At 43.7% G+C, this 12,838-nt stretch overlaps 1 protein-coding gene across 1 annotated transcript; it reads right to left on the bottom strand.

Annotated features, from left to right (window-relative positions):
• Window positions 1–1,034: 1,034 nt before the first annotated feature.
• On the bottom strand, window positions 1,035–12,560 carry cs (citrate synthase). The gene is made up of 11 exons (XM_080497289.1): window positions 12,415–12,560; window positions 9,813–9,863; window positions 9,511–9,618; window positions 8,698–8,763; window positions 7,800–7,931; window positions 6,940–7,128; window positions 6,648–6,847; window positions 5,365–5,494; window positions 4,727–4,828; window positions 3,424–3,633; window positions 1,035–3,323 (listed from the first exon to the last, which is right to left on the bottom strand). Exons 1-11 carry the CDS (start codon window positions 12,463–12,465, stop codon window positions 3,153–3,155), a joined length of 1,410 nt encoding a protein of 469 aa, XP_080353415.1. The 5' UTR covers window positions 12,466–12,560; the 3' UTR covers window positions 1,035–3,152.
• Between the last annotated feature and the right edge of the window lie 278 nt (window positions 12,561–12,838).

Genomic DNA, 12,838 nt, shown 5'->3' with positions numbered 1-12,838 from the left:
CGCCACTCGTCCGGATGCCGGTGTGACGTTCGGCAGGTTTTAGTTTTGATGGAGCGGCGGAGGCCAAATGGAGAAGAGGACACAGCTGACCAGAAGGAAACCAGAGCGGGGCGACGGTATGTGGGCCAGTTATTAATAACGGCACGCAGAAGAGGTGGGTGTTTTGGAACCAGCCGCCTTTTCAGGATCACGGAGGTACAAAAGAATGAAGGAATTATTGAAGTCAAGTGTCACTGTGTTAAAAAAAAACCAAAAAAGGGGTGATTTCTTCTTTTTTTTTTTTCCTCGATTTAGAAAAAGTAACTACAAACTAACCCAAAACCATTCAACTAATGTAGAAAGCAAAGAATAACCGGCGAAACAGCCAGAAAATGACTTGAGGGATGTTAAATTTTAAGATTCATAAAGTTTGAAATGTTTGTGTGTCACCATATGTGGAAAAAATAAAACAAATAAATCAATTTTTTTTTTAAATGAACTGATTCTTGAGGTACAACAGATTTTTTTTGTGAGCGTTTGCTTGTTAAATGCTGAATCCAGACGTACTAAATATCTCTGCAACTGGCGAAGTTCAAAATCATGGAATTTGAGGTCATGCGGTGACTGTAAATGACCTGCGGTTATTAAAATTGTCATTTCGGTGTGGAACAAGTACTAGAAATATTTAAGGACACGTTACACCGTGTGTCATCGTGACAAAGGTCTTGACTTGAAATGTGAGCGTCTGTTCTGTGACGACCCCCCCCGGGTCAGCTGCCATCGGCTCCGTGACCCCCGACCCCATTAAAGAGGCGTAGATATGAGTAGTTAGTAGAACAGCTTATTATTAACTCCACAGGTTGGTAGTTTGATCCTCACAGATAACTTATTGAAATGGATCCCGACACTTTAACCCTTTAGATCCCCCGTTTTCACTGCATTCAACTTCACCACTGAGCAAAAACCCCAAATAACGTCGACTTCCTGTTTGACCCAAGGAGCCGCTTTGCTTTCCAACTTTCTTTCTCGGGGGGAACAAAGTGAGACCAAACAAGTTGTTATTAAAAACCTTTATTGTTTTTCATTTTTTTGTTAGGTTTTTTTTCCAATAGCTGCTCCCGCAAGCTGTTCTCGCCCTTTTGACCCATCCAGCCCCAAATCTCCTATTGTGTTTTTTTTCCCCCCACCGAATCCATCTGCTCTGAATTCTCCCAGTTATCACGTACAACCTATACACACTCCTCTACGATCAAAGTAACCACGACCTCGTGGAGTCGCCGCCGCCGCGTGGTGAAAAAAAAAAAACCACCACAAGAAAACACACACACACACCGAAAAGAAAAGACAAAGCAGGTTTGTGAAATGCGAGAAGAGAGAAGGTTTTTTCGCAGAGAGAATCAAACAACCATGAATGCGAGTACCGTCCCTGAAGGAGAGACGTGAGAACTTTTGGAGTGCTGACGAACCCCGGGGGGGGGGGGGGGGGGGGGGGCGGCTTTAAGAGCAAGCTTGAAACGATCGAGCGAAACACCCGAAGGAAGGACGAAAAAAAAATTATAAAATAAAATAAAAATAAAAGCACCAGCTAAAACCCAGAGCCAGGCGACAAATCGTGTATGTACAAGATAGCTGCAGGATTCGCATTTTTTTTTTTTTGTTCGCCGTCACAGGATTTCACTGGACACCGGGACACGTTGGTAAAACGCTGGTACTCTTTGTGGTTTTGTTACAAGCAAGTGATCGCACAGAGCTCACACATTCAAGCTATACATATATATACCTATGTACACGAAGTATAAATAAAAAAAAAAACCACAAAATGAGGAACCCAAGATTATAGTTTTTTTTTTTTGTATACAAATTCAACACCACAAAAAAAAAAAAAAAAAAAAAAACCCTATAAGAAGGGACACAATCATCCTGGGAGGGTGTCTACTGCTACTAAATCAGGGATGCCAATCAAGCAAGTGCTCATTTTGGAGTAGTTGAAGTTTATAGCGCTCTCCGGCGAGGACGAAGCGAGTATAAACTCAAATAAGAAAGGACTTAAACAAATTTAATACAAAGCTCCCTCCCCCTCCCTCCCTCCCTCCCCCGCTCCCAACATCCCACGTCCGGTTCAAGCTTGCCCTTAAGGATTTTATTACAACACCGTTTTGCAAAGATTTGTTACTGTACATCGATTTTGATTCTCTGCCGCTCAATTAGACCCGTTGAGCAGACACTCCATTTTCAACAAATGAAAGAAAAAGGAAAGAAAGAGGAGAGCATGATGAGAGGAGAGTAAAGCAGAAGAGACAGAAGAACTGTGAAAACAGTTATTTTGATCATAGAGGGCATACAGGTCGTCTTTTAAAAAAAAAAAAAAAAACAAAACTACAAGTCGGAGAAAAATAGGGGGGACACGAAAGATTTAAAGGGGCAGTAACTTTTAACTGATCTTCCATTTCTTTGAAATTTTTTTATTTTTTTTTTTAAGGGGCGGGGGGGGGGGGGTACTAGTGAGGAGCCTTAGTTTTCCTAAACTGGAGTGTTCGTACGTGGGAGTGAAAAAGCTTGGACCAGCTGAACCAGGTGACAATATTGCATGGGGGGGGAGGAGGGGGGGGGGGCCTGAACCAAACTGGGATGAATTTAAACCATCGACTTTGAACACCTTTTTGAACATTTATCATTTAACTGCAGATCTTTCAACAAATAGAAGTCTATTTCACTCCCACAATTCCCTTTGAATGTCATAGCTCAGACTCCTAATGATGAACTTGTGTGTGTGTTGGGGGGTGGGGGGGGGTGTATAGCGATGCTAGCAGACTACGGTGGGTTACATGTACGTGTCTCACGTCTGCACCGACTACAAACACATGACAGGAGAAGCTCTTCAGTGGTCGATGATTAAACACTTAAACACTACTGGTGCGACAATTTAAAAGGCCCTTCTTTTGTGTGAAATGACATTAAAAGCGTACTGTCTCTTTGAATCCCATTAAATCCCCGTGGGGGGGGTCGGACATGATGGAGGGGGGAGGGAGGGAGGGAGGGAGGGTGGGGTCAATGCCTGTCTGCCTTCCTTTTTTTTTTTTTTGTTGTCGTTGGGATATTACCACCTCCTCCCACCCGTCACACTAACCCCCTCACCCCCACCCCCACCCCCAGCCTTCTCTCAGGCGCCGCCTTCAGCCCGACTTTGCTCCGACCAAAGTCATCAGTCCATCCGTGCTCATGGACTTGGGGCGCTCCAGCGGGAAGCCCAGGGCTCTGCTCCACACCAGCTGGGCGAGGACGCCGAGCGCGCGGGACACGCCGAACAGCACCGTGTAGTAATTCATCTCGGTCATGCCGTAGTACTGCGCGGGAGGGAGGGGGGGAAGAGAGGAGGAAAAACACAGGTCAGGTCGCGTTCGTCGCGGCGACGAGATACGGCGGGGGCGGGTTTGCGCGTCTCACCTGCAGCAGCACGCCGCTGTGCGCGTCCACGTTGGGCCACGGGTTCTTGGCCTTGCCCTGCTCCAGCAGCACGTTGGGGACGATCTTGTAGAGCTGAGCCACCATCTTGAACATGGGGTCGTTGGGCAGGTGCTTCAGGGCGAACTCTCGCTGGCAGGTGTAGCGGGGGTCGGTCTTCCTCAGAACGGCGTGGCCGTAGCCGGGGACCACCTGCAGACAAGGCGTTTCCCCTTTTTTAAAACAAGTGAGCCGACGTACAATACAAGTGTCACAATAAAGGGCAGCTTCTTTATTTTTGCAAGATTATATTATTTTGATTGTATCCGTGTTGAAATTACATAGCTTCTTTAGATTTTATGAAGGTTCCCCGAGTTTCTAAAAGAAGGATCTGAGGCAGATCTGTCAGTTTCAGTTTTCAGTCTCCACTTATTGAATGAGGCTTAAAACTTTGCGAATCAATAAAACTCAAAGCTGCAGCCGGCTCAGGCCACGTCGGGGCATTTTCTTCTTTAACCACTGCAGATTGCTGGGAGATCTTCTACACTGTGCTTTTCTCACTGTCAGTATATTCCCCTTATGGTCTTTATCTTTATGCATTCCTCCTGTAGTTTCTTTTCTACCTTCATCAAATCTGAAATGTATTGATTAGCTTGATGTTGAGTGTCAGAACATTTGTTGTTGTCGATCCCATTCCGACGTCTTTGTCTTTTACTCTCTCACTGTAAAAGAGGATTTTCCCCTGTATTTTATTTCAACTTAAAAGTGCCAAGTTGTACTTTGCACCATATAAACAATCCCAAAATGAATCCACTGAACAATTTGGAGGATTGTGCGCAGGAGGTGGTAATATGTTAATGAGTCGTTTGTGATGTAAAAACTGCAAAATCTCAAGCATTACTTTATCGAATTGTATTTGCTTTTTTGTAAAGTCCTGTTGAAAAAAAAAAATCAAGAAATGTAGATTTAAATCAAGTGTATCATACTCTTTTTTTTTTCCAGATGACTTAAGCAACCTGAAAATATATCTTTAAAAAAAGATTATAGATTATTCTATTAGAATTACACTGGTCAGTGATTACATTATGACATAATAACTCTCATCCATTCGGCACAATATTACATTTTTGCCCTTAAAGCGTGTGATACAGGTTGAAAGAGAATCAAAAAACTGAGACGACCGACTCAGAATCTATGAGAATAAATCCCAAAATACTAGCCATCATTTACTTGTATGTATTGTTTTAATGCTACGGTTGATCGGTCAAAATGACGAGCGCCGTCCATAAATGCAGCGTCTCTTTACCCTTCCGGATTTGAGAGTATTCCAGATGTAATCCCTCATCCTCTCATCAGACACCTCTCCTCCCAGCTCCTTCTGCAGCGCCGTCAGCCACACCAGCACCTCCTGCAAACACGCAGCACAGAACATCCATTTCAAGCACAACGCAGCATTTAAAATAAACAAGTCGACATCAATCATGCCTCGTGTTTTGGATTTTGAAGCTTCAAAATCTTCCACATGCCAGCGGAACATGTGGCCAAATCATATGATTGATTTTAATTGGAAAACAGAAAAAAAAAAACAGATGGTGAAATGTTCTGGAATTGGAGGAGGAAACTTTGACAGCTTGCAGGCTTAATGAAGGAGGAGTGACCTTCCTCTGAACAAGCTGTGGTGGTGAACAGTCTCCCAACTCCAAAACCAGCTACACAATTCAACACCGAAGCAGCGACGGCGAAGAGAGAATAGTTTTAAGATGCTTTGTTCTCGTTAATCCGCCTTCATGTTTTGTTATGAGCATCACGGTGTGACAAAATGTGAAAATCATAAAAGCAGAATGTGACCAGGCAACATCCCAATGAGAACTTTATCTGCGAGAGCTGAAACTCCCTCTGTGGCGAATGTTTTCGGTAAAAACAATAAATTTGCTTTGTCCGCACCTGATTGGCCAGACCGTGCAGGGGACCGGCCAGACCGTTCATGGCCGCGCTGAAGGACAGGTAGGGGTCAGACAGGGCGCTGCCCACAAGGTGGCTGGTGTGAGCGCTGACGTTTCCGCCTTCGTGGTCACTGAGCGAGAGAAGGGAACATTTACATTAAATCAACAGACTCAATTATCAATGGCAAAAAAAAAAAAAAATCACAGTTCCTAAAACAGGAGGATTATGGGTTAATGACTCGAGTGGTTACTACTTTTCAACACTAGGTGGCAAACATTGTTTCCAGGACAATGCGGTGCAATCAGTCACTGAAAAGGCTGCCAGCGTTTTGCCCTTTAGTCCACAAGCTTGAATGATTCCGATCCCAGACCGACATAAAATCACAGATTAGGTTACAACATGTGACACATTCACTGCGCGAGTGGAAACATGAGGACTAAACGGGCCCGCGTTAGATAGACGTCATATAATCTGGGTTTAAAAGCCCTGTGGCACATTTAAGACGGACAGACGACGGTCACAGGTTATAAAAGTTTAGCAAAGATTACAAAGAAAAGTTTTATTGCGCTCGTCTATGCCAATCGTATACAAACAATAATAATTTGGAATTTAATGGAGCATGATCCTTGATATTTGACTGGATTAATTAGGGAGGGCACTAGTGAAACGTCCTTTCCCTCATTAAATGCGTTAAACACCAGCGTATTTATACAAATAATTTAGTGTGGCGAGCTGATTTTCTTTTTTTTCTTTACATACGTGTAGAAATTGTAACAGATATATTCAATTAGTAATTTCATTATTTTTGTAACAATAATCAATACTAAAAAAAAAAGCACCAAAGCAAGCATATTGCATCGAGGCAACATACATTTCACAGAGAGACATTGGAAACGATACTTCTGGTTTTATGATCGATACAAAACGGCCGACCGCCATTCTAGTTAATTTGATGTGGCAGCTTAAAGCCATGTTGGAAATGAGAGCTCTCCTCCTGACACAACGACCCCGCCCCCCCCGATCTACTCGTGCATGAAAATCCATGAATTAAAATCAATAAGATCTTCGTCCTGGAGCAAATCCGTGTTTGAAGTGATGTCCACTTCATCAAACGCTTCACCCGACTTTGTTTTTATGCTCCACGTGGAATTTACATTAAAACTGCACAACTTTGATCGAGGCGCAACGGGGGACCGGGACTTGGAACGAATCCAGATTTGTACATTTCTACAAACTAGATCCGAACATCAAAGCCTATACGGATGGGTTTTTTCACACGGCACCTGTGAATAGTGAGGTAGAGCCTCATCAGCTCAGTGAACTGAGAATCGCTGTAGCCCAGCATGTTGGTGAAGTTGTGTGACCAATCCAGGTTGGAGTCGATGGCGCCGATGCTGCTGCCTTCACGGTACAGGTTGCGGTAGATCTTTGCGGCGATGCAGGGCAGTTTGGCGATCAAGTCCATGGAGTCCTCGTAGACGAACTGAGACAATAAAAAGGGCGCGGAGATTAGACGTTACACAAATGACAATCACGTGACGACAAGAACTCTGCAGCATCTTCGGATCGACTGACCTCCCAGTACTTGGTCTTGTGGACTCCCTCGGAGTACGCCCGCGCAAAGCTGCTCTCGCTGTTCAGGGCCGTGATCGCGGCGCTGAACTGAGACATGGGGTGCAGGTTCGTGGGGAAATTGTCCAACATGGTGACAACATGGGAGGGCAGAGCGGCTCTTTTTGCCCATTCTTTGGACACCCAGTTAACCTTGGAGGAAAAATAAAACAAAACACACACATTAGATATGTAAATACTGTTCAGTTCAGAAGCAGCTCACAAAATGCTCAAGAGTCAAATGATTCAAAGTTCTCTCCTCGCCCTACTTTGATTAAATATTAGATTGTTCGTTGACATGATAAATTAATCAAAGGGTGGAAGTTGACAACGGCGCTCTCGGTGACGCGTGTCAGGTAAGGACAAAGCCTATTGACAGCGTTATCGTCACACATGCTTACGGGAAGATAACTCACAACAATAAAATGTCTGCAGGCTGCAGCTTGTTTGTCAAACAAGCTCTGATTTAGACGGTTAGACTCGGCCATTGTGACTGAGTCACCGCTACAGATCTGCCCTCTGCAGCCCAATAAACCAACATCTTCTAATGCTACTGGCAGTTTGCTACAAAATCTCAGGAGGTTTTGAAGGATATTTTTATGTGCATCAATCATTCTTGTCAGAAGCAAAGGGGCCACACATTTTGCTGTTCATGACAAGGGCAAAACTCCAAGAACAACACGAGCTTGAATATCGAGCGCAGCCATTTATTTCCTATATTTTAGTGTCGTTTTCAAATTACACGAAAACAAAAAGGCCACAAAAGGCTAAACGTGTTCCACTTTGTGTGATGTGGAAGTAAAGAATCTGTCTGGAGCACTCACCTGCTCCTCGGTGGGGACCTGTCCCGTGACCAGCAGCCAGAAGAGGCCCTCGGGCAGCGGCTCCTCACCTCCCGGAGCTTTGGGGAGCAGCTTCTGACACTCTGGAATGCTGTAGCCCCTGAAGCGGATGCCCTGAGTGAAAAAGATCGGAGGAGAGGAGGGGAGACGAAGACGAGATGTTACTCGTGACAACCAAATGGTTTGTGGAGGAACTCCGGCTCCTCAAGACAACGCTGACAACGTGATGTCGCACTACAGGCGGTAACCCGGCAGCAAGACGACACATGGAACATTCGAGAAATTCCAATCTCACTAAGTGACCAATAAAGGTTGAAGTCGAAACAAATTAAAAAGACCAAAGAAAATATTGGGTTCATTACGCTTGGTGCTCTTCCTAAAGCGTCCCGACGAATGAACAATTATCTTTTCAATTATAACAGTTGAGTAACTTAAAACTAGAACAATTCAGATTAAATGCCTGCCGCTCCCTGTAGACTAGCATTGCCTCCATTTTGTGTTTTTCACCGATTGGCTTTGACTAGACTTTTATTTTATTTCTAGGTTTTTGTCAAATCCTTAACAAAAGTCGTAGCACACTATTACTGAATGTTACACATTTTGTAGGTGTCTTTTCTATAAATGCTTCCAACAGTGGCGCCAAAAAGACTAAAGTTTGCCCCTTGCCTCTTAAAGAGACAGGCGCGCAGAATAAATCTAGAAACTGACGTTTCTAAAGAAACGTCACTAAAAACTAACGGCCAAATAAAACATCACTTTTGCTGAGCTCATTGGAAACTGTTACCAAGGGACTTTGATCATTGTTTGGTAACAGATTAGAAAGCTTGTTTTAATCTAACGACAAGTGATAGATAAATAAATGCAATAAACTAATACCGACCTCGTCAGGATCCAACACAGAGGTTTCATACACCAGGCCCTTCATGCCTCTCATGCCGCCATAAACCTGTGGGTGAAAGAACAAATCACATGAATGTAGAGTGTGAAAACTACTGTCACGACACTAAATATAAATGTGAGCGTCGTCTGCACATTTCTGCATTATGTAACATTTTTATGTTCAATAAGTTTCCCGTTTCTGTTGTCGAGCCACCAGGCAGTAGAAACATTTGTACAATCTGATGGTGGATTAGCGCTGCCATACGTGACAAAAAGTGACAATGTCAAGTTTTCCTCATATTTGATCAAACTGAATTGGTTTGATCGGCTTCATTTCAGTGTCAAACAACCACAACCTGCAAAGTCCACATGGGTTTATCAGGCAGTAAAGTAATAAAGATTATCAAATGATAAATACACAAGATTCAAGAAAACTATTTCCCAAGTGTAAATAAAAGGAATCTTATCCTATAATTATTTAAACTGAGACTATAACAAACCCACCCAAGGAGTTCCTTTTATAATGTAAAAAAAAAAAAAAAAGGAGAGCGGTGCAGTGACTAAGACAAGTAATAATTCATATGAATTGTTCCTATGCACCAGTTCCCGATCAGCCAATCAGAGCAGCGTTTGCAGTGACTCAGCAAAAACGCTTGGCCGGCAGAAAACGGTGCACAGACTGACCTCCGAGTGAGGTGGCGGAGCAGCGATGCCCGACACAATAAATAAGGCAGCGCGGAACCACAGGGACTATATGTGAAGATAGTCTACGGTTCCATCACTTAATCCGTTCACGACCGCCAGAATCACTCACCATATCCACAGTGATCTGCCCTATGTTGGTTTTGCCATGCTGTTGTTTAAAATTCTTGATCCTGCTCTGTTCTTTGGGAATGAGGTCTGTCAGGACATCCTTCAAGTTCTGTGACAAAACAAAAACAACCACAACACAATATTCAATCAGTGATGCTATTGATTGAACGCCCAGACAAAAAATAAATGACATCCTCTTCACTGTAGTTAATTAAACAAAGTAAACATGTCAGTAAACATGTTATTGTTTCGGCCTCAGATTTAGCAGGCTGCTAAAACATGAAGCAACTGGAGTGAACTTACTGTTGTTGATGCGCTGGCATTTCTGGCAGCGACAAAGAAGCAAGTGGCATTCTGTGAAACAAAGCAATAAACAAGATTTTCTTATTAGTATTGCAATGCGAGATCATTTTACACACCAGACAGCAGCATTACCCTGAGTGAACCTCAAGACACAATGATGAGTAATAGGTGACTAATCTGTCTTGACCAACCTTAAATTCTTCCGCTCTGTAAAGCCCCTCTGGGCATTGTCTCCCAAAGTATCAAGTTTCAACACGCTTCCATTTTTAGGCTTGCCATCTTGAGACATGTGGAGGTTAAGCTCGACTCAAGGTTAGACCAAATTTACACTGAAACACTTCGAGAAGACATGCTCTGGACAGATCATAAACAGCTGCAAATAAATTAAATGACAACAACAGAAAGACAAACAAACCAAAAACACACATATAATATATGTGTTGGTGTCAGGACTCCTACAAGTCCTATCAAACCATTCACAATGTCAATAAAATATTGATTCTTGGCATGTGATTTCCACATTTCCCCACATTTTGATTCCAGTGTAAAACAACCAGGGCATGTTGGAACAGGAAATGTTTTTTGTGCAACGTTTTGTTGGTTAATGGCTTTCGTGGTCAGTTATTTTTCACTTCAACAAACCACTCTAGAGAAAGTGGTGTTTTAAGTTTGCAGCAAGTATCTTAAAGTATCTTCATTTAATGCAGGTTTATGTCAAAAGTTGCAATTTGTGGTGCAACTATAGTTTTATTTTTTTTGTTTTCTTTATCGGAAGTCAGAATGCGAGTCATACGTGGAAAAGAAAAATCCTTTTGGATTACTGGCGAAACTGGGAGAGAATGATGAGATGTAGGAGATTAAAAAACACTGGCACAGGTTATGAAAGTGTTAGGACGGCCGTAATCTCATTGGAAGTTCCGTGAAAGCAGTGAGAGGTTGAGTGTGCTGCTGCTCGCCACACAGACAAAACTTCTCTGTCAATTGGTTGAAATCGTCAAAGGATGAGAAAGGAGTGTAGGGGGAAGGGGCTCCACTCCCTAGAAACACAACTACGAGGGGTGAAAAAGGTCGCCAAGCCTTGTCGAGACAAAAGGTAGGATCTTGCGTCACCACGCACACTTTCCACAGCTGAGAGACAGATTATGCAACAGCTCAGCGACTTAAATATAGAGCACCAGTGTCTCTCAGCCACCAACTTCCACCGGTAGATACTCGACACTGGGGAAGATCAGTAACCCCCCCCCCACCCCAAAGGCTGTGTTCCAAACAAACACACAAAACCTGATTGATCAGTCACTAAGCATTCACAACAAATCAGTGTCCTGGCTTGTGGCTAAACTTTAACTGAAGTCAAGCTCAAACGCATGTTGTGGTTGAGCAAGGGCAATTTCAGTAGAGTATTTATTTGCAATTTTAAGACTGGAACAACTCAGCTTTTAAAACAGGATGAAATCCAGGAGGACTTGTACAGAACATAGACCCCCCCCCCCCTCCCCTCCCCTCTGGAAAACTAAAATTAGCTGGAAAAAAAAATCACAAGACCCCACAATGACAATGTCATACTATCACTGAGAACCACATGATTTTCAGCTTGAACACTAACAAAAATATGTCATGCAAGATAATAAAAAAAATACAGATAAAAAAGTTGATACTACATATAATAGGATATCTATGGCAAACCCCAAAAGGCATTTTATTGAAGTCAGTTAATCAGTGAAAATGGACCGAGGGAAGGACCACCAAATTGTGTTTGTACATCATCAGTGGTGGGGGGCAGGCTGATATGAGGGCCATTAAGAGTAAGTAGTGCACACTGAGAGGTCAGTGGGGTAAGACAGCATGGCACAGACACTGGAAGGTTACAACCAGCAACTATCACTGTTGAGCAAGCATACTGCTGAGGATATGGATGAGAATCTCCAATGCCAATTGTAGCAATACATATATATATATATTTCACATGTTTTGAGATTTATAAGGCCCTTTAACAGAGGGCATATTCAACAATAGTGTATTATCAAAAGCACTACAACCGGTGACTCTATGGTGTTCATCGTCTTCGTACGATGGGACCAAGAAGAATCCGTCGGGATCCGTATAAACTGCTTGATATCACATAATTGGCTTAAATCTTAACCTGAAGGTCAACGGGGCAAGTGAATGCATCCAAAGCTGGAAGCTGTCGTCTGGGAAATCACAATGTTGGTAACGGGAGAAACGTTGTTTGGGCAGAAACCGAGATAACAAGTGTATTAGTGTAAGTTTAACCCGGGGTGGTGACCACTGGTTACCAGGCGGTGACAATACCAGGCCAACAGTCTGCTCGCCACCGACAGCTAACCGGGCACAAGTTTACCAACAGCGCAATTCTACTCCACGTCGTACCGACGTGAAACACCAATTAAAAACCTACCGTTGACTCCAGTTACGGTCATTGTTGGATTGTTTACTGTCCAATTGACCAACTGCATTTTACACTGCGACTGACGAGGCTCGCGCGAGCTAACGCCGACTAGCTCGTCGTTAGCCGGCTAGCACAAAGTTAGCTTCAATGTCTCGACTCACAAAGTGTCATCGAAGCGGCGGCCGCGTCTCTCACCTTTGGACCGAGGAGTTTAGGCGCTAGCCTGCTGACAGTCAGAAACGACATTGTGTCTGTGAAGAAGTGTTATTTCCACGTGTGAAGGTGAGGAAGCCGTCGCCAGTGCACCGCGGAGCTGGTTGAAGGTGCCCCTCCGGAAAGCAGAAGGTTGAAGAGGGATTCGGGCCCGCAGCGAGCCGCCTCGTTGATTGGACGATGGGCCGGTCCGGTGGCAGACAGCAGAGCGATCCGATTGGTCGAGGCGATGCGGGGTGCTTTTCGATTGGATAGAGGCCGCTCTTGCTTTAGTGACGTAATCAGAAGAGCGGGGTCTGATCAGGACCGAAGTTTACAAAAGTCACTTCTTTGTTTGGATCAATGGAAGCTGAGCTACTGAGACATTGATTGGATTTGAAGAAGAAACATCTTTATCTGTTCCTCC

This window comes from Blennius ocellaris (genome assembly GCF_963422515.1).
Source record: "Blennius ocellaris genome assembly, chromosome: 5".
In the NCBI taxonomy this organism is placed as follows: Eukaryota; Metazoa; Chordata; class Actinopteri; order Blenniiformes; family Blenniidae; genus Blennius; species Blennius ocellaris.
The sequence above is the reverse complement of the archived record's forward strand: the minus strand, read 5'-3'. Positions and strand labels throughout refer to the sequence as shown.